This window comes from Cibotium barometz, chromosome 12 (assembly GCF_041138505.1).
Source record: "Cibotium barometz isolate CiBa-2024 chromosome 12, ASM4113850v1, whole genome shotgun sequence".
Lineage (NCBI taxonomy): Eukaryota > Viridiplantae > Streptophyta > Polypodiopsida > Cyatheales > Cibotiaceae > Cibotium > Cibotium barometz.
The window spans coordinates 26,012,340-26,033,158 of NC_141057.1; the positions used below are offsets into that span (position 1 = coordinate 26,012,340).

Sequence of the window (20,819 nt, forward strand, 5' to 3'; positions counted from 1 at the left end):
TCAATACACCATACGGTTAGAGGGGAGAAAATAGCTTTAAAAAACACACATCCATGGCCTCATGCCCAACCTTCATCGAGGGACACCCACTCATCCTCTTGCACGCGCACACATGCCATGCATACATGCACAATGGAGAGAGATTTCTGTGCAATGGAGAGATTCAATTCTTGGTTTCTTTTTATGTATAAAAGTGTCTGAATGTGTGCGACGGTGCACACATGGGTTCACACAGGCAATGGAGACATTTATAAGCATGCACAGGATTTAAAGAAAAAGATGTAAAAAGGGCAAAGGCTCCCATTATTACAGCAAAAACATCAAGATTTGAATGCATAGAGTTCTCCTGGATATCTCATACTGTGATTTGTATGAGGGGATTTAGCATCATAATAGCAGGAGAATACATGGTGTCTAATTGAAAAATTTATGACATGTACACTGCTCATACAAACTGATTGGTCTTTGGAATTGCTTTATTAGTCCCATAATAAGCTCTTCCCGCTGTTTATCCATCTTCTGATTCCAAACTGCAGAAGAAACTTGTCTCGAACCTTCCGCAGTACACAGCATCACAATTTGAGAAAGGTGTATAATCAGGGCCTTTGGGATCTCGTGGGAGCCTTGTATTATTTTAATCTGTGGTTCCATCTGCATGAGCTAGCATGCAAGCAACTCTATTAAGAATCCTTTTCATCAAGCTAACAAGGCATCCGTTGGATTCGCGGGATCCAAGGCACTTAGCAATGCTCCCATGGCTCCTGCATGGCCCTCATGTCGCAAGAAAATAGCCTACCCAAAACAAGAAGGTTACTTGTAGTGCGAAGATCCCTACTAGATGTAGCATATAATCAGTTTATGTTGAGAGAAGATGGACATAACAAATCATTAAGACTTTGCAAAAAGATCACACCTTGATTTGCCCTTTTGACCAGAACTCCATGGATACAGCCAATAGCCGCATTGCCAACTGATACACCTCAAAATGCAAAACCAAACGCAAAAGTTATCATTGCTCAAAGGAGCATTTAGTTCACATGATGCACACAATAAAAGCCTCAAGACCTCCAGAATTTTTGAAGCTGATACATCCACCGACAGGAACAAAAGCTATGGTGGTTTTACTACCCTCATTAATGGGGATGCTAGTTTCGCTTGAAGCACTTGACAGTGCATGAAAATACATCATCAAAGCAAACATGCGCCTACGTGCGCGCGCGCGTGCACACTCCTTCCTTCTCAAGATTGGAATATATCCAGGCTTACAAATTAAGTGAATAAGTGATTCCACTTGTTCCAAATAACACAAAGCAAAGAAAACAAATGATGTAGTGTAAGTTACCTTGTTGCCATGCATAAAACTGCCAGTGAATAGGACATGCTCTACACCCGTAGCCTGTGCATGCAGCTTAGCAAGGGACCCAATATTATTGGTGATCATAAGCAAAGCTGCTTTGGCTAGGTGCTGGGGGGTTTTCAAGGCTGCAGCCCTTCTTGCTGGTTGCACAAGCTACACCTCAACTCAAAAAAGAAGAAGCAATAAGATCCTCCATGCATCGTAACAATGTACTCTAGCACGCTTTTAAAAAGCATGAAACAATCATCAAAATGGATATTATGAAGTTACCTTGCCAAAGGAACTTGCAACCGTTGTTGCAGCAAGATCCATTTCAGAATAATCACCCCCTAATCATTTGCAACAATCTTATAGCTGAAAAGGAACCACTTACATACCGTGTAGCTTAAATAAAAAATATAATAGGAATTAATCACTTACCATAGATATCACCTACAAGCATGTCGATCTCTGTAGAATCACCTTCTGCTGCAAGGTCTATAGCCTCCTTGAAGCTACAAATCAGAGAAGTACTTATAAAATGCATGAGATTAAAAGAAACTAGTAGGAACTCTCTCTCTCTCTCTCTCTCTCTCTCTCTCTCTCTCTCTCTCTCGGCCTCCTGTGGACGATAAAATATCATCATCATCATCATCATCTCTCTCTCTCCCCCCTTGATGCAGCCAGCTAGGCGCCCAAGACCTACTGGGCCGCATGGGCACTCCGCCCGTCAGCCTCCAAGTCCAGGAGATGCTCCGGCGATATAGAGATGCCCACACAGGACATGTGGACATTGATGCCCTTTACACAGTTCCTGAGGAGGAGGATGAGAACCCACCCTAGCTTGATGTTCCTTGGACCTTAGGTCATCATGCTATTGTACTCTTGAGGATGCTACTTGTATTTGTAGCTAGTAGTCCTTCCAGTGTTTTATTTTTCTGTTTTACCAGGATCAGTGTAACGCTTGGATACTCTGTAACACCTTTTTCATCTCATAGACCCTAGTGGTCTTTTGAAGACATTAATAAAAATTTCTTCTGGCGTGAACCTGTGCACCTTGCCCTGCTCGTGCTTCGCACTGCTGGCGTAGTGTAGCTGGGTACGTGCGACACCAACAGCAGCGCAATGGGCAGGCACAAGTGGCAGCAAGGGGCGCACTTAGCGATGGGCAACAAGTGCTAGGTGTTCGCCCTCTGCCTCGCTGCTGTTTGCCATATGTGCTGCGTGTGCCCAGCTGCGCTACTGTCCACCATCTTTGCTGTCCGCGCTGCGGACATGCCCTCCGCCTCCGTTATCACACCCACCCTGCTCAGACCCCCAAGGCAGCAACTAGGGGAAATAGCCAGGATGAACCTACAGGAGCTGGAGAAGGTGCTGGACAGGGTCCTAAACCAACATGAAAAACAGTTGGAAGGCCTCCGCAAGGAGATACAGGGCAAGAATAACAAGATGAAGAATTGGCAGCAAAGGTGAACTGCCAGGAGGAGGAGATGTTGAAAGAGACCCAGATGCAACAACAGGAAAGGCCAGAGGCTGCCCCAGTGATAGGGGAACTCCGGGCAGAAATGAAAGACCTAAAGGCTATTGTCAAGGACCATACAGTGGAGGAAGGGGAACTGAATAGTCAGGAGGGACTTGGAACGGACTTGGAGCAGCTGAAGGCTGCGAGTGATAAGTTGCTGGAAGAACTGCAGACCACCAAGAAAGATTGGGTGGAGGTGGTGAAGCACAAACCCCCACAGATCATCATACATGAGACTCTGGAGGAGGAGAAACGTAGGAAGGATAGGGCCCTCCATGTGTGAGTGCGGAGGCTACCGGTGGGGGCTTCCCCCAAGGCCGAAGCCATGACGCTTTGCCAAATGATAGGAGTGGACGGTATCCCCCCCCCCCCCCCCCCCCCCCCCCTTGCAGATACATGAAGGCAGGCAAGGATATGACACGAGAGTGGCCCCTAATCATCAGATTCCCTGATGCCACCAGCAGACACGCTTTCTTAGACGGACGAGCTGCCCTCAAGGGCAAACAGGTGTACATGGGGATGATTTCACCCCAACACAGGTGGCACACCGGCGTGAGGCAATGGTGATAGTTCATGAGGCCCGTAGAGCGGACAAGTGGGCTATCTACAAAGATGGTAGGGTCATTATCACTAAGCGCCATCCCAAATAGAGACATGGGGTCTATGAGACCAAACACTTGAGATTAGCAGTATGGAACTGCAATGGCACCCTATGGTCGAATCCAAGAGATTTGAGCAAGATTCTCACAGGCAAGGATGTCATTATCTATACAGAGACTCATCAGAGCCCTCAGAGGGGCTTGCCATACATGGCCGGGTATGAGTGGGAGTCAGCTTTCAGAGGCAAGACCCGCACATCAGGATGAGTACGTGGCTCAGGAGGGGTAGCTGTCCTTTTTAGATCCCATCTCTGATAGATTCTCGGCGTCGTCCGGAAGGACAAGGATGCACAGTATCTTTGGGTGCGGCTACAGCTTAGCGGTGACTGTCATCCACATTGTTGTGTGTTATTTTGCACTGCGCCACTCCCCTTACGCCGCACGGCATGGCCAGTCACCGTACTTACCATTATATGGGGATATTATGGAGTTCTCACAGCTGGGGGAAGTCCTGCTCGGGGACTTTAACACCAAGACCGGGGGTCCGCAAGTCCCACTTGTCACGTGCACACCCATCAAGTGTACCAGTGACATGGCATATCTTAGAATCAATAAGCATTAAGTAGGACATTTAAGCATTAATCCAAGTATTAATCGAGGCATTAATCACAGCATAAGCACGTGTTTGGGGCTTGTACAGCACCAATAGCAATTACAAGGTATATAGCAGCATTTAGAGCATTCATTGTATAAGGTCGGGGCTGTTGTGACCAGCCGACAGAAGTTTATGGCAGCCAACAGCCTGTTTTAGGCATTTGTTGCAGTCGTGAGGGGTCAAGTACCCAACCAGCACAGCAGCTCACCATATAAATAGAAGCGCATCATTTCAGCATTAGATATCTGGATCTTCTCAGCGTTTTCCTTCCTAGGAGACAAGAGGATACAGTTCAGCATACAGTCAGCATCATATCTTCTCTTCTCAGCGTTTTCCTTCCTTGGGAGCATTGGGAGTCAGCAGATCAGCAGTAGATTCAGCATAATCAGCATTCAATTCATTTCCTACCTCCTACATAGAGGAAAGCCGGCATCCAAGGGTGGACCTCAACATTGGAGACATCATCATTAGCATTCAGCATATCTCTCTCATTTTGAGGATGATATTCAGCAGAGATCTATCCCCTACATGTCACATTGGTATCAGAGCGTTACAAGGTAACCAACCTTGGATCATTTTTATTCCATAAGGTCATTCAGTAAGTCAACATGTTAGTCGCTTCCGTTGAGTTAAACCTAGTTCTCATGATCTTGCAAGCCATCCTTACGGTTTTCCCCTTCGGCATGCATCAATAACTCATCCATCTGCATTCTTGCACAGCATATAGGGTTGCATAGGGCTTCCATCAGCATAGTAGTCATCCTAGCAGTCAGTCTAGCATTTTCCATCTGCAACGCATACACGTTTTACCCATGAGTTCTCTGGGGAAGAATGACATCCATCATCAAAGGAGTAAATGGAGTTTTGGGCTTCAACTGGCAACAGGGGGTTCTCTTCCACAGAAGAAGACAAAAGTTTGCTCCAACATCACCTTAGGAGGTTCAGAGATTTAAGAACGATGGAGACGGTGGGTGAAAGGATTCCACAAATAGGTCAGGGGTGACTCATGTATTTCCAAGCAGTTTTAGCAAAATTTGCCATTCAGTTCCCGCAGCAAAGAAGTCTTTGGCTCAAAGGATTCAACTCCTGAAGTCGACCTCAGTCTCGGTAGAAGAAGTTAGAAGGGGACTGTCACCATTTGGTCTCTCCACCAGTCTTGATTAGCGTTTTAGACGCTGGGCGGAACCAAGGTGTGAACAAGGATTTTCCACAGACGAAAGCATGAGCACTTTACTGGCATGGTTTGGCCTGAAAGATGGCCATACAACATGAGCACCATGAGATTTTATCATTAAAGTGACTTATTATATTTGTAAGTCAGTGTTTTCACATGAAGGGCTAGTCATATTATTATTTTGGGCGTGGACAGGTGGACAAAAGAAGGCGCCTAGATGAAACTTGGGCACCAAGCCAGGAAAAGCATAAAAGTTGATATTTTTTGGCCAAAACTTGGAGTACAAGCCAAGGAAAGCATAAAGTTGATATTTTAGGCAAAGTCCAGCTCTCTCTTTTTGCCATGTACCTGGGACTGACTGTTTCACCTCGCCGACTTGCTCCATGACTTCTACTAGGCTGGTCGACTTCTTCTAGGCCTCCCATAGTGGCTGGTCAACTTCTTCCAGGGCAGCCACATGGCTGGTCGCTTTCTCCCGGAGCTTGTTGACATGGCTGGTCCAATCTTTTTTGGGCTCTTTTGGGACTGTTTCGGGACTATTTTGGGCTGATTTGAGAGCTCTTCTAGTGTTGATTTTATGGCTCTGTTTTGGGGCTGATTTGGCACGAAATTTGGGGCTGTTTTGGGGCTTCTTACCGGCCTGTTTTATGGACAGTTTATGAGCTGATTATGGGACTGTTTTGAGACAGTTTATCAAATGGACTTTGGTGCTGCGTTTGTATCTTGGCACGAGATAGTTTACGTGTGCAAGATTTGTGCTGAGGCTTTGTGGAAAATCCGGTGTTGTGTGCACCCGCACCTTGGTATCTTGTAAAAGCTTCTCTATCTATAAAGAAGTTCCTACATGGGATTGGCCATTCCGGCTCAGTGCGGTGTTATTGTTATTGTATTGTTTATGGTTGTGTTTGGTATTAGAAGTGTTGGTCTATTATTATTGTCGTACCGGGTTCCCGCTATTTGTGACAGTGGTATCAGAGCAAAGGCTTTCTCGGAAGCAAGAGGCTTCCTTCCAACAATGGGAAAGAGAAAAGATCAGAAGTGGGGACTACATTGACGAACAGTTTGGTTATTGAGCTTATGGGAGCAGTCATGGGCATGAGCAGTAGACAGCTTGGTCTAAGGATTTATGGATTCACATATTTTATCCTTGGAATATGGAGTTGGTTTTATGTGCCCGTGTTCAGCACTTCTTCCATATGGATTATTGTGGATTATAAATCAAGCTTACGGGCAAGCTATATGGAGCCATCTCTCAAGATATCTTATGCGTATGCTGACAAGATATTTCTTTTGGCTGCATGATGAACCTGGCAAAGAAAAGCTAAGTATACTTTTAGTTTTACAAAGTTGCTGCTTTTTGAAATTTGTTGGAAGTGTTTTTGGACACTTAACCCTTGTATGCTTGTACAAGGAGAATTGTGTGTTGTTTGTTTGCCTTGAATTATTTCAAGTAAACATTATGGTTGAAAAGCTTAGTTTATATGGTTTTTCATACGAATATATCTGAGGACTATGGATTATATTTCCAGTATATCTCCGTTCGAGGATTTATACATATATGATGGTTTGGCACATCTATATGGTTATCTTTGGCTCCTTTTGATTGGATGGAGTATGTTTCTGGCTCCCTTTATTTGGGATGCAGTGGATTTTGGAAAAGGCTTCTCTATGGTTTTGATGAATGGTTTATGGTTTTGGTCTTGTGTACTGGAGGCTTCTAGCAGTATGGGATGCTAGAATTGTCGCCTACATAAGGATCTCATATGGGGAGTATTCTGGTGGTATGGGACGCTAGAATATTCCGCATATGCGGTTACAGAACTATGAATTGTTCATCAGTATCATGGACTGGCTGATTCTGGAATATGAGTATATTGTGGATTACAGTGGATTTATTGGATATCTTATGGATCGAGGATTTATTAGATATCTCTATGGATTTCTTTTGGCGACCGAAATGCCTATAAAACTATCTCTGAACCAGGATATATTTATGGAGAACCAGGATCTCTATGCCTATGATTTATTGTTATCTTATGATATATTGCACTCATGGGTCGTTGCCCTGATGGACCATATGGACATGTGAAGCATGTTTGGCTTGGGCATGCGTATGGATCATAGGGATGGTGCCCTTCTGCAGTCCAATGGCATGGCAAGATGTTTTGTGGCTATGTATGCTGCTTCTTTATTTTTGCAGGTACTACAGCTACTTATGAATTTATGGATATTTTGAGACACAGTTGGCTCTTGTGCCTGTGTCTGGTTATGGATTTATGGATATTTGGGACACAGTTGGCTCATGTTCCTGTGTTTGGCTATTATCAAAGTTGTTGACCCATGATATGGATACAGTTTGTTTCTTGATACAGTTGGCTCTTGTGCTTGTATCAGGATTTATGGATCGTGGATCTAGATTTATGGCTTTAATGCATGGATTATGAAATATTATGGATAGACAGTGGATTTGCTATTCTTGAAGGATATTTTAGTGGTATCAGGATTCTACAATTGCGGACAACTCCTTTATAAGACGGTTGATGTCACCATTTGGTCTCTCCACCAGTCTTGATTAGTGTTTTAGACGCTTAGCGCAACCAAGGTGTGAACGGGGATTTTCCACAGAAGAAAGCTAGAGCACTTTACTGGCATGGTTTGGCCTGAAAGATGGCCATACCGCATGAGCACCATGAGATTTTATCATTAAAGTGACTTATTATATTTGAAAGTCAGTGTTTTCACATGAAGGGCTGGTCATATTATTATTTTGGGTGTGGATAGGTGGATCCCTGACGAAGTCGACCAAGCAGCGGCACCCCACGTATACATACCCTCTGGAGAGAGGGGGGGGGGAGAATACGCAGCATCTGCAGCCAAATCTGCTGCGCCTGAGGGAAGTCCCATAGGCAATGTCTCTGTGTCTCCATAGGGTGGCCGCATCGGACGCAGGCCGCCGGAAGACCGCTGTAGACAAGCCAGGTGCCAACTGCTGAGCCCCTGTGGGGGCGACTAGCCCACTGGAAAGTCGAGATCCTCCGGGCCTGTCGACTAGCCCAGAGCTGGGCCCAAAAATCCTCCAGGAACTCCTATGAGAGTCCTTGTAGCCGCCAGTGCCCCGCTGCAGCTGGAGAGACCATCCTCCTCGCTGTCAAAATATGCCGCCCCAACCGAACAGTATACTGGAAAAAGGTGATCTCTGTGGCCTCAAGGGATGCATAAGGATCATGCCACTCGTACTCACCAGGGTCCCACGGGGCGCGCTGCATATGCCCATATGCGCCAATCCGGGAGCACATCTGCAGGGTCTGGGTCAATATGCCACTTCCGAGAAGCGGCGGCCACTACCCGTATCCTCTGAAAGGTGCACTCTGCAACCAAAGGCGACTCCACCTCCACTCTCTCAAGTCTGCCCTCATCCTGAATCTCATAGTAGAGGCATCTGCCATCCTGAGTACAAGCTTTGACAGCAATCAGGATCTCCAACTGTGTAAAGGCTCCCATCCACCGTGGGGCCACTAGCTCGAGAGGCGTGAACCACTCCTCTGTGAGTGCCTCCTGAATGTCATCCCTCATAGTCAACCCCCCTCTGAAGTAACTCAGCCTCTCCACCTGGATCTCCTCTGGGAGACTGTAGAAGGCCTATCAGTCTCCAAAGCTACGTGCTGGGCCTGCCGCCAAAGGTCCCCAGGCTAGACGAGGCTGAGAACCCAGCATATGACCCTGCTCTGTGCGAACCGCTGGGCTCCAGATGAGCGGCTGTCTGGCCTGCTCCTCAACACAAGAAGGAGGTCTCTGAGATAGCCCCGGTCTCAGCAGCTCCCAAGCTCGCAGGATGCTCAAGGCAAATCTGTCCTCCCATCCTCTACTGAGGCCTGTCCTCCTCATCTCTATGAAGATCCATCGAATCTCTGGTGCCCAAGTGCCCCCTGCTGGGGGAGCCCGAGCCTGCAGCCGCTGCAAAAGAAGCTCTTTCCAAGGCTCAGCGCCTGGAAGCAACCCCCGAACAATAAGCTTCCCCAATAAGGCTCTACTCTGATCGACTGGATCTATAATGCCCAAGCCTCCCTGGGCCAGCGAAAGTGTGATAACTGCCCAAGCAACCTTTGCCCGGGCTGGCTGACCGTCCCGCCCAAACCAAAGAAAGTTCCTGATCAGCCTCTGTACCTGGCTGATGCAAGAGCTCAAGAAGATCTAGCAAGACGTAATGTACCACATGGTCGCTAAAAGCACCTGATTTGCCACCACCACCCTCCCAGCCAAGGATAGCCGAGCTGTACTCCAATACAAAAGCTTCTTCCGAATGCTCAGAAGAAGCGGGGCAATATGCTGCTCAGGTGACAAATCTAGCCCAATCTGGCATCCCAAATATCGCACTGCTGTGCCAGGAGGAATCCATCTAAAACCGGGGGTCTGGGCTCCATGCCGGAGTGGGAGCGCTACTGATCCAAAAGGCCACTGTCTTGCGCCAATTGATCAATGCTCCCGAAGTTGCACTAAAAACCTGGATCGACTGCTCTGCCCGAAGAAGATTGGCCTCCTGGCCATGCAAAAATAAGCTTGTGTCGTCACCAAACTCAGCATCGAGCAGGTCCTCCCCCCGGACTGGGAGCTGGAGTCCTCTCAAACCAACCTCCTCTGCCGTCAAATACATGCTCATAGCCTCAGCAAAGAAGAGAAAAAGAAACGGGGCGAGAGGACACCCCTGACGGACTGATCTGGTTAGCTCAAAACTCCGCCCCCCTGTCCTCCAATCAACACCTGGCTACGAGCTGTGGAATACAGAGCCACCACCCCTCTAATCCAACCTGGCTCAAAGCCTAGGCGAAGCATAGTGCCCTCTAAGAAACCCCAATCGACTCTATCGTATGCTTTCTCAAAATCGAGAAGCATCACGACCAAGTCCTCACCAAGAAATCTAGCTCGAGCCGTCTCCAATGCCGAATATCATCTGATACTCCCTCCCTCTTGGGGATAAGAAAGATCAAGCCCTCTGAAAAGCTCTGTGGCATCACCCCAGTGTCCAAAACATACTGAAAGCCCCTGCGGAGGTTTGGCCCCAAAAGGTCCCAATAGCGCATAAAAAAGGCAGGCGTCAATCCGTCCTCCCCTGGGCAACTATGGCGCGGCAGGACCCTCAAGGCCTCAGCAAGCTCAACCTCTGAAAGAGGCTCACCTAGAACTGTACGCATACGATTTGTGACCCTCCTCTGCACATGGGCCCACACAGTTTGTCTGCAAGCATCCCGAGCCTCAGTGGCCGGCTCCGCTGAAAGCAGGTCTCTATAGAACCCAGTGGCAATGGCTCTGATCTCCCTGGGCTCAGTAGCTGCCGATCTGTCCGGCCTCCCAAGCTGACGGACCCCTGCTCGAGCATGGCGGGGTCCAGTAATCTCAAAAAACTCCCCTGTCACTCTATCACCAAGCTGCGTCCACTGAGAGGCTGGCGACGATAGTAAAACTCATGTCTCTGCTCCTCTGCCTCTCTAACCCCCTGGTGTGCCTGGCTCAGCTGGGACGCCACCCACTCACATGCAGGCTGCTGCTCCTGAAGGCGCTGAAGCGAAGCAAGGCTGCGTCTCAGCCGATGCTCCCGCTCGCGAGTCTCTCCCAGCCGTGTCAAAGCTGCAGCGTGCAGAAAAGAGCTAAGCTCGATAAGTCCCTGGGCACACTGGCCTACTGCATCTTGGTCAGAGCACTGACTATCATGCCAGATCCTCTCAATATCCTCAGCGAGACTAGGATCTGTAAGTACCCTCTCTGGGATCCTCAACTGCAAGCTGGGCTCCCGTGTCCTCTCCTCAAGTGTCAAAATAACTGGCGCATGGTCTGAAAATGTGGTGCCAGCGAGAATGCCAACGGAGCCCCCTCGCTCCTCTAACCAATCGCCCACATAAAAGCGATCAATCCGTGATAGATTAGTCCCTCCCTGTCGGCAGTCCGACCGAGAGAAAGTAAGACTGTCCTGAGAGCGGGAGAAGGCCCCATGCTGCCATGCATCAGTGATCCTCAGTGACATGAAAAATCGCTCCCAAGCTGCAAGCTCCGTGCCATGCACTGTAACATGACTGCCTCCCACCCTATCGGCCGGGTCCTCAAGCATGTTGAAGTCTCCCCCGACACACCAATGTGCGGCCTCTGGCAATGCATCCGTAACCTGGGTCCAGAACTCTGCTCTGGCACTAGCATGGTTGGACGCATAGACGTTGAGCACGCCCAAGAGCTCATCATGCATCCTCAGAATGACATACTGTGCTCTCCCAGGCACAATGATCCCTCGATCCACAATGGCCTGCCGCCATACATCTGCAATGACCATGCATACTCCTCCCTGTCCACCCAAAGGGCCAAACCCTGCAAACCAAAAGGTGTCCCATCTACCAGGCATCACCGAACCATATCTCCGGATCCTGCTCTCACCCAAGTGGTGCTCCTGCATCATCAAAATATCAATACTGCCACCAACCAAGCATCTCTGAAGCTCCTGCCTCAAGCAACCACGATAGCGTATATAATGTGCTCCGCCAAGGCCCTGTACATTCCATGAAATGATCCTCATGGATGACCTGCTGAGGTGGATGCTGTCTCAGCCATACGGCGGGCCTTCGCAAGCGGCTTGGATGGAGAATAGTCCCCATCCGAGCGGCTACAAATCTGCCCACCCGGTGTACTGCAAGAATCACGGATCAGGCGCCAATGGCTATGTCCCATGGCGACTGCCTCCCGCTCAGACAGAGCAGCCTCGTGTATGCATACATATCCTGAGTCGCGTGCTAAGTCTGCCACTATGCGAACGACCAAATGACGAATCCCTGAGGCATCCACACTGCCGGGATCCAAGAAAAAATGAGCCAACTCCCATAGTCCGCCTATCACATCTAACACCTCCAGATCGCTCACATGGTGAGAAAACTCAACTGCCTGAGTCTTCAAAGTGCTAAGAGCGAGCTCCAAAGTCCACTCCCGGTCGCATGGGCCACAGAGAGGGAACGAGAAGGCCACCGCTGAATCAAGTGCCTCCTCCCCGCGGGCCGGAGGTATCACTACATGAACTCTGATGGGTGCTGGCTCATGGGGCCCCTCTGCTCCAAAAAGCCGTGTGGAGGAGTAATCAACAGCCTCCGAGCGTTGTCTAGTGCCGAGGCGACTCAGCCGACTGCGGATAGATGATACCCGTGAAGCCCGAATCGGCATGGTAAGTCTCCTCTGCGGTGCTGAGCAAGGTCGGTGCTCAGAGCCCTCCGGACTGCAGGTGAATGCCACGGGACTGCCAGGGCCTCCCGGGGAGCTGAGGCGGGTGGGGGGGGGAGGAGGGGGGGGCAAGGGGGGTGGAGAAGGAGCCGCTGCCGAAACCGGAGTGGGGACGGGAGGAGGCGAAGGTGGAAGCGAGGCGGTAGGGGGGGACTGGGGTGGGGGGGGGGTGAAGGAGGGGGTGCTGGCATCTCCTGGTCCTTAGTCGGCGCAGGAGTCTCCTCTTGGAGGGGAGCAAAGCTGTTCCTCACGGGAACCGGTAGTGTCCACGACCCAGTAGCTGAACGTCCAGGATCTTGCCCACATCTGCAAGAAGGCGGGCCTGGAGAAGATCCCGGATCTCCCCTCTGCTGGGGCGAGTGCCGACTATACGGTAGATGGTGGAATGTGCCTGGAGGCGTTCCACCTCTACGGCGAGGCTCGCTTCCTCTTCTGGCGAAAGAGAAAGCCTGATGGGGGTATCCTCAGGGGCGGGCGAGGGGGCTGCGGGAGAGTCCCTTTGAGGTGGGGCGGGAGGAGCCTCCATCAGTGTCTGAAGCTATGTCGAAGGCGGAGCGAATGCGGAGAGTCCTGCAAGAACCGAGCTGCACACAAAGGACGGAGGGGGAAGGCGGAAGGCAAAAAGAAAACCCCAGGGGACGGAAAAATCAGAAAAAAAAAGGGGGGGGAAAAGGCGGCGAAGACAAAAAAAGCCCCTAGGGGGAGACGGAAGCAGCGCGAAAAAGGGGGCTGGGGGGAAGATAAGGCGACGACGGCGAAAGGGGGGGCAGGGCGCTGAAGAAGAACGGGAGGGCGCGAAGGAGAGGAGCAGGAGCAGGGGACGGCGCGCGCTACAGCGCTGGGGCGCGCAGGACAGCCAGGTGGGGGAGGGGGGCAAATGCGAGGGCAGGCAGAGGGGGGGGGGGCAGACGCGATGGCGGGAATGGGGGGAAGGCGTGCAGTCAGTGCGAGCAAGGGGGGAGCGTGAGCTTCAGCGAGCCGCTTAGCTCATGGAACAAGGAATTTCTTTTTCATTTCCATTCCTTGGAAATTTTCTTGTTGGTTTGTTTTCCCCTATGTGTGCGTGCTAACACGCCCTCAGGTTCAGAGGGCCAGTGCAGGTTAGCAAAAAACCAGGGGAAAAACCGAGTGCAAAGCTTATCTGGGAGAACCGAGAAATGTTCCCTCCGTGGTGTACCACTTTGCCTCCGTTAGTACGAGCAAGCCTGTTTGTGCACAGTCCCGGAAGACCAGTGAAAGGCAGGTGTGCACCCAGTGAAGGTGGGAATGAGCCTGTGATTTGAGGCTACTTCAACCAACACATCTTCATCGACTTGAACCAGTTTGTTTGGTTGTATTCACTCCTTGGTGGAGAAATCTGGCCTATCCGGCCTGTGACACTTGTACATATAAATACTCCAAGAAATACAAAATGTATTGAGGGGGGGGACTGGCCGTTTCCGGCCCCAGTGCTGGTATGTGTATTTTCAATATTTCCAATATTTGTGTTGCTGATGTTGTTTCCATTGTTTAATATCAGTTAAATTAAGTGTTCTAAATATCTGTATATTGTCTTCCGATCTGTAGGCCTCTTGTAGGGAGCGGTCACACTTTTGCCTATCAAAGCCCGGTCGTCTCTCTTTCTCAAGAGGAGACACGGAGTTTTGAGATCGGAAGCAAGTACGAACACTTGATTCAGCCAGGGCCACCCATTGGAAGTGCCGAATTCGAGGGGCCAATCAAGTGCTTCACGGGATTCCAATGCATTGCATGGAAGGCATAAGCCTCTTGAGACAGTCTATGACAGTGCATTCATGGGACAGCCATCACATGGTAAAGAACCCATGCATTAGGAAGAGCCCAATGCATTGAGGGCTGAGTTGGATCACAGGAAGAGGCTCCTGAAGGCAAAGGAGCAAGAGCTGAAATTCTTGCATGAGGACCCCCATGTACAAAGTGTGATAGAAGCCAAGAAAGCTGATGCTATGGTGGATATGACTTTTGAGTCTATGGCTTGAGAAGTGGGCAAGAAGCCAAGGGAGTTGGCACTTTCTTATCTTATCCGAAAGGGTGACCTAAAAGAGGGAGAGGATGGACAGCTTATGTTCAAGAATCCACCCCGTTTGAAGCATGGAGACCCAGCCTCTCAAAGGTTGAGATCATTTTTGCATAAAGAAGAAGTATCGGTCACTTCTTGCCATGCATCCACTCCTCATGGCGCAGGAGGAAACAGATTCATGCATGCTGAAGGCCATATGGATTCCAAGTATGTACATCATGGGGACAGTGGTCGGCATCCAAGCCAAAATACCTTGCCTATTGAGTTGTCTCGTGGCGAGACAAGGCATCTTTCAGCGAGGTCACATGCAGTGGGGCCACAAGAACCAAAGATCCATGTCACTTTGCTTAGTGAAACACCTAAGATAGCCCATGAAGCTCATGCAGAGAGAGCTGCCCCGTTGGACAAGGGCAAGAGAAAGCGGCAAGAACTTGAGCCTCATGCCAAAAAGCTCAAGGAGTTCAAGGCAGGGGACAAGTCAGTGAAGTTTGATACCTATCATAGGGAGTTTGATGCCTCTAAGGTGCTTGCTTTTGTGGCTCAGTTTGATATTGCATTTAGTGAAGAGGACTTCACTGAGAGCCAAAAAGCTCAAGGAGTTCAAGGCAGGGGACAAGTCAATGAAGTTTGATACCTATAATAGGGAGTTTGATGCCTCTAAGGTGCTTGCTTTTGTGGCTCAGTTTGATATTGCATTTAGTGAAGAGGACTTCACTGAGAAGTCCAAGATCCGTCATGCAAGCATGTTCTTGAAGGGGACTGAAACCGGCCCTCAGAAAACTTGATGGGGGGTGAACACACTTAATCACACTTCAATCTCTTTACGAACTGGAATAATAATAAATTTGGAAGAATAAGAATAAGTGGAGCTAGAGTGCTTTCGCACAAAATACCAATTGGCCCCAAAGCGTGGCGCCCCCGCAGGTATTTATTTATCAAACGAGGTCGGTGTAGCCCTTGTACAATTCCCGAGAAGAAATCCCCTTGCTCCACGTAGAGGAGATCTCCTTGAAGCTTTCACCCAATTTGTGTTGTGGTGAATCAAGTGCCTTGGCCCCCTATTTATACAAGTTTGGGAGAAAAGCTATGCTTTTCCCCTTAGAAAAAAAAACTATTACAAAGTTTTTTTCCAAAAACTATCGCATAGCTCTCTCTTCTTTTTTTTAATAAAAAAAAATTGCTAGGTTTTTTTTTTCCGAAAAATCCCATGCTGTGCGATTTTGGGGCTGCCCGGCGCTATTTCTTTCCTTCGCTTTTTCTTGCAGCCCGTTGCCTCTCACTTGCGTTTGCTTCTCTCTTTTGCTTGTGCGCCTGTCCGCTTACATGGCAGCCAGCCGCCAACGCTTTTCTTTTGCGCATGCTGTACGGTGCTCCTCACTCTTGCTTGAGTGCAGTACCACTTCAGCGCCTGCCACATCAGCTCCTGTGCAGCACCAACAGTCAACCACGTGTCAGCGCCAGCAGCCACGTCAGCCAGCCGTACTGTGAGTCAGATGCCACGTCACCTGCACCTGTACATGTGCCATGTGCAACTGCTGACTGGGCTGTCCCACAAGGTGCCTCAGCCGCTACTTCCTGAAACAAGGTAAGAGAAAGACCAAAAACATACATGCACATGTATATACATATGAGCATGCACAAACATGTACTCACACACACACTAAACATGTATCTGTATCCTCACACATGTGTACAAACTTACATATGCATATACAGATCAAAACATGATTAGTGAATGTTAAACATGCTTAAAACATAATTACAATGCTTAAGAAAAAGAGGTAAAATACTCAGTCCTGTAACATACCCCCCTCTTAAAACAAAGCAATCGTCCTCAATTGTTCATTCAAAGGATCTGCCAATTGAAACAGAACCTAAGAGAGCAACAAGAAAGCCATGTCCTGCCAACTGAAACAGAACATCTGAAAAACATAAATCAAGAGCATCTACCTCGTGAATAGTCATGTCCCCCTAGATGCTTTACCTGCTCTGCTCATGGCCATCCCATAGGACCCATGATCAACAGTACATCATGAACATGAGTAAACACTGATGCATATCAAACGAAAGTCTAGAATAGGCGTCCCCATTCTCTCAAAAGATTCGTATATCCATGAATCAAACCATGTGACTAGTACACATATATCATAGAAATCCCATAGGCAGATATACTGTCAGTTCAATATCTCGGGTGTGCTGATAAGAACACCAAGCGACTTCCAGATCTAATCCAAGTGACCTCTGTGACAAGGGAGCGGAGACACCCCCCTCTTGAGTAACAGGTAGTACTCCAGAATCCATAGCTGAACCTGTTGAAGCACTTTCTAAGGTAGGCTTCAAACCAAAAGCCTCAAGGTAAAGTTGTAGTATCCTCGGTGAATCTGCCAAGTCACCCTCCTTCATCCACTTCGAATCCATAGGTGAATAGTTCACAAACTTCACCAGATATCGACGTGAAACTTTTCCTCTGACTTTTCTTTCTTTATGTGCCAGAATCTGTTCCGGTTGAAGAATCTCATCAAGTTCTTCTACCTCTGGTTGTATCTCATCAACCTGATCTGTAGGCACCTCACCTCTGAAAGGTCTAAGAAGACTCACATGGAATGCATTATGAATCCTCCAATGATCCGGTAACTGAAGACGATAAGAAACATCACTCATCTTCTCGATCACCTAAAAAGGCCCATAGTACCACATACTCAATTTAGGATATAAACTCTGTTTACTCTTCATTTTCCTGAGTCTGGCCTTCTCAAATCTCAAAAGCACCCAATCACCCAAATCAAAAACCAACGATCGACGGTGAAGGTTTGCTCCTTTCCTCTGTTTCTCTTGAGTCCTTTGAAGAGCCACCTTTACCTTCTTGTAAGCCTCATCCATATTCTCCACAAAAATATCCTCACCATTTGCTCTGTATTAATCTTCTTCCTCTCCAAGAGCTTTGTTTGAGATAGAAAATATCTCAAACTTTGATGATTTGTCTTGACTACAAATTCAGTCCCAAGAAGATAATGCTTCCATATCTTTAAGGCATGAATTACAGCCAAGAGCTCTTTTTCATAGATGTCCATATGAAGCTCGGCATCATGCAATCGACGGCTCTCATATGCAACTGCATGACCTCCTTGATTTAGGACAGCCCCTATACAATTCCCACATGCATCACATTCCACCGTGAATGGCTTTTGCAAGTCGGGAACAATCAAGACGGGTCCACATATGATAGCTTTCTTGAGTTGCAAAAAGGCATCTTGCTCCTTTGAGGTCCATTTAAAAGCCGTGGCAATCATAGCAAAATGCCTTATAAAGCGCCTGTAATATGAACATAACCCCAGAAAGCTACGTATCTCATTTACATTTTACAACTCTGGTCAATTTCGAATGGTTTCAATCTTGGCAGGATCCATTCTTGGATACAATGTGGCCCAAATAGTGTATCTCTGAAAGAAAGAACTCACTTTTCTTAGCATTAATGAAGAGTTTATGCTTCCGTAACTCTTCAAACACTGTAGCTAAATGAGTCCTATGCTCTTGCTCATTCTTGGAGAAAACCAAGATGTCATCAAAGAATACACCTGTGAATTTTCGATGGGGTCGGAATATCCTATCCATCATACGATTGAATGTGGTTGGGACATTGGTGAGACCAAAAGGCATCACCAAAAATCATACAATCCAAAAGCTGTCCTGAATGCAGTTTTGTGGACATTCTCTGGCACCACTCATATCTGGTGATAACCACTCTTCAAATCAATCCAGCTGAAACAAGCCGAGCCATCAATCTTATCCAAAATGTAATCAATGCGCGGGATTGGAAATCTGTTCTTGATGGTGAGCTTATTTAGAGCTCTATAATCCACATACATGCGGAATGACCCATCTTTCTTTTGTACAAGCAGCACGGGAGAACAAAAAGGTGAGGAGCTTGGCTGAACCAAACCTTTCTCCAAAAGCTCATTAACCTGCTTCATAATCTCTTATTGTTGTGCGGCACTCACATGATATGCGGGTTTGTTAGGTGGAGAACTACCTGGCACAAGATCTATGTGATGATCCTCGGGCCTTTGAGGAGGTAGTTCACCTGGCAATGCATCAACAAAACAATCTTTGTATGCATGAAGAAAATTCAGCCTATCCTAAGTCAAAACATCCACATTTTCATGACTTGGTTCAATGTTATCACGAACAAAAACCAAATACGCTGAAAGACTGTTTTTCATTGCTTTATTAATCTAGATGTGAGATACAACTGGAATAGCATCCCCTTCCTTGCCAGCATCAATAACATGCATGCGACCTTTATGCATAAAGAAAATTCTATTTCTTTTGTACTCTTTGTGAGCTCAAGCCTATGATGCCATGGCTTGCCAAGCAATACATCACATCCATTAAGAGGTGCAACCAAGAAATGCTCACGATCAAGATAACCCTGAACATGTATGCGCAACTTCCCAATAAGTGGGGTAACCTGCATCTCTTTACCAACAAAGGCAGCCTCTGCTTCAATTTGAGGCTTCATGTCCTCAACCTCAATGCCCAAGGCGGCTACCATCTGGGTAGAGATGAAGTTATCTGTTGCACAATCATCAAACATAAATAAAGCGGGCTGATCTTTGATTTGGCCCCATGCTTTCCATACCATCCTCTATTTACCATCATGCTTCGTGTTTCCCTGCACATCGGGAACGGCATGCACATTTACCTTGGGTTCCTTGTCCTCATGCTTTTGTTTGCGGTTGGGGCATTGCCTAAACATATGCTCTTTACTTCCACAAGAAAAGCATTTCCCCTTCTTTGCATATTGCTCCCTTTGCTCGGGAGTCAAGCCAAATTTGTTCTTCTTTGGCCCATTATCCTTGGATGAGGTATTTTCAGCTTTACCTCCCTTCTGGGCTTCCGGAAAGCTCTTTTTAGGTGGTTGTCCACCTTTTTGCAGATTTGGGACAACCTTCTCTTTGCCCTTGGAACCACCTTGATCTTGCTTGATTTTGAGCACCAATTGCTCCGTAGCAAGAGCAGATGCTATAAGCTGCTGTAAAGTGTGTTTCGGATGCAATTCGGTGCCCGAACGATAGGCTGGTTGCAAACTGGAACAAAACTTTCTTTTCTTCTCGTCTTCGGAAAGTTGCATGAAAGGAGTAACCTCGAGCAAAACTTTCCAAAATTTGTTCACATGCTACTGCACACTCTCATTATCCTTTTGGTCAAGTCTATCCCACTTTTGGGTAAGTGTATGCTTTGCATTTGGAGGCAAAAATTGGACATAAAATCTGTCCTTGAACTCCTTCCAAGTGCAAATGGAGTCTTTGGTGGTCTTTTCAGTGATCCACCAATGGGCGGCTGTCCCCTTCAAAAACATGCTTGCATGACGGATTTTGGACTTCTCAGTGAAGTTCTCTTCACTAAATGCAATATCAAACTGAGCCACAAAATCAAGCACCTTAAAGGCATCAAATTCCCCATGATAGGCATCAAACTTCATTGACTTGTCCCCTGCCTTGAACTCCTCGAGCTTTTTAGCATGAGGCTCAATTTCTTGCCTCTTTCTCTTTCCTTTGTCTAACGGGGCAGCTCTCTCTGCATGAGCTTCATGGGCAATCTTAGGTGTTTCACTAAGCAAAGTGACATTGGTCTTTGGTTCTTGTGGCCCCACTGCATGTGACCTCGCTGAAAGATACCTTGTCTTGCCACGAGACAACTCAATAGGAAAGGTCTTTTGGATTGCATGCCGACCACTGTCCCAATGATGTACATACTTGGAATCCATATGGCCTTCAGCATGCATGAATTGGTTTCCTTCTGTGCCATGAGGAGTGGATGCATGGCGAGAAGTGACCGATACTTCTTCTTTATGCAAATATGATCTCAACCTTTGAGAGGTTGGGTCTCCATGCTTCAAATGGGGTGGATTCTTGAACATAAGCTGTCCATCCTCTCCTTCTTTAAGGTCACCCTTTCGGATAAGATAAGAGAGTGCCAATTCCCTTGGCTTCTTGTCCACTTCTCGAGCCATAGACTCAAAAGTCATGTCCACCATAGCATTAGCTTTCTTGGCTTCTATGACACTTGGTACTCTGCCATAGGCTTCCACAGAACCACATGAACCAACTGCCCATCCAAAAAGAGTGGCACCTGCTCCAAGACTGCCCTAGGGGCTTCCGAAGTGTGAAAAAGTATTTCATAAAAGCGTCTCGGACCATCATAAATCTCCTCAAGTGCCTTAGGCGACACCAAGCGGCCCAACCAT

General features: G+C 47.8%; 1 protein-coding gene across 4 annotated transcripts in view; it reads right to left on the reverse strand.

Moving 5' to 3' along the window:
* Positions 1 to 266: 266 nt before the first annotated feature.
* LOC147633229 (uncharacterized) overlaps positions 267 to 20,819 on the reverse strand; it is a 100,801-nt gene continuing 80,248 nt past the window's right edge. For all 4 annotated transcript variants that reach the window (XM_086806244.1, XM_086806246.1, XM_086806245.1 and 1 more), the window contains 5 exons: positions 1,778 to 1,851; positions 1,628 to 1,686; positions 1,343 to 1,510; positions 914 to 970; positions 267 to 792 (listed from right to left, as the gene is read on the reverse strand). In XM_086806244.1, coding sequence (XP_086662370.1) covers positions 697 to 792; positions 914 to 970; positions 1,343 to 1,510; positions 1,628 to 1,686; positions 1,778 to 1,851 — 454 coding nt within the window. In that variant the 3' untranslated portion in view covers positions 267 to 696. The remainder of the gene's footprint in view (positions 793 to 913; positions 971 to 1,342; positions 1,511 to 1,627; positions 1,687 to 1,777; positions 1,852 to 20,819) is intronic.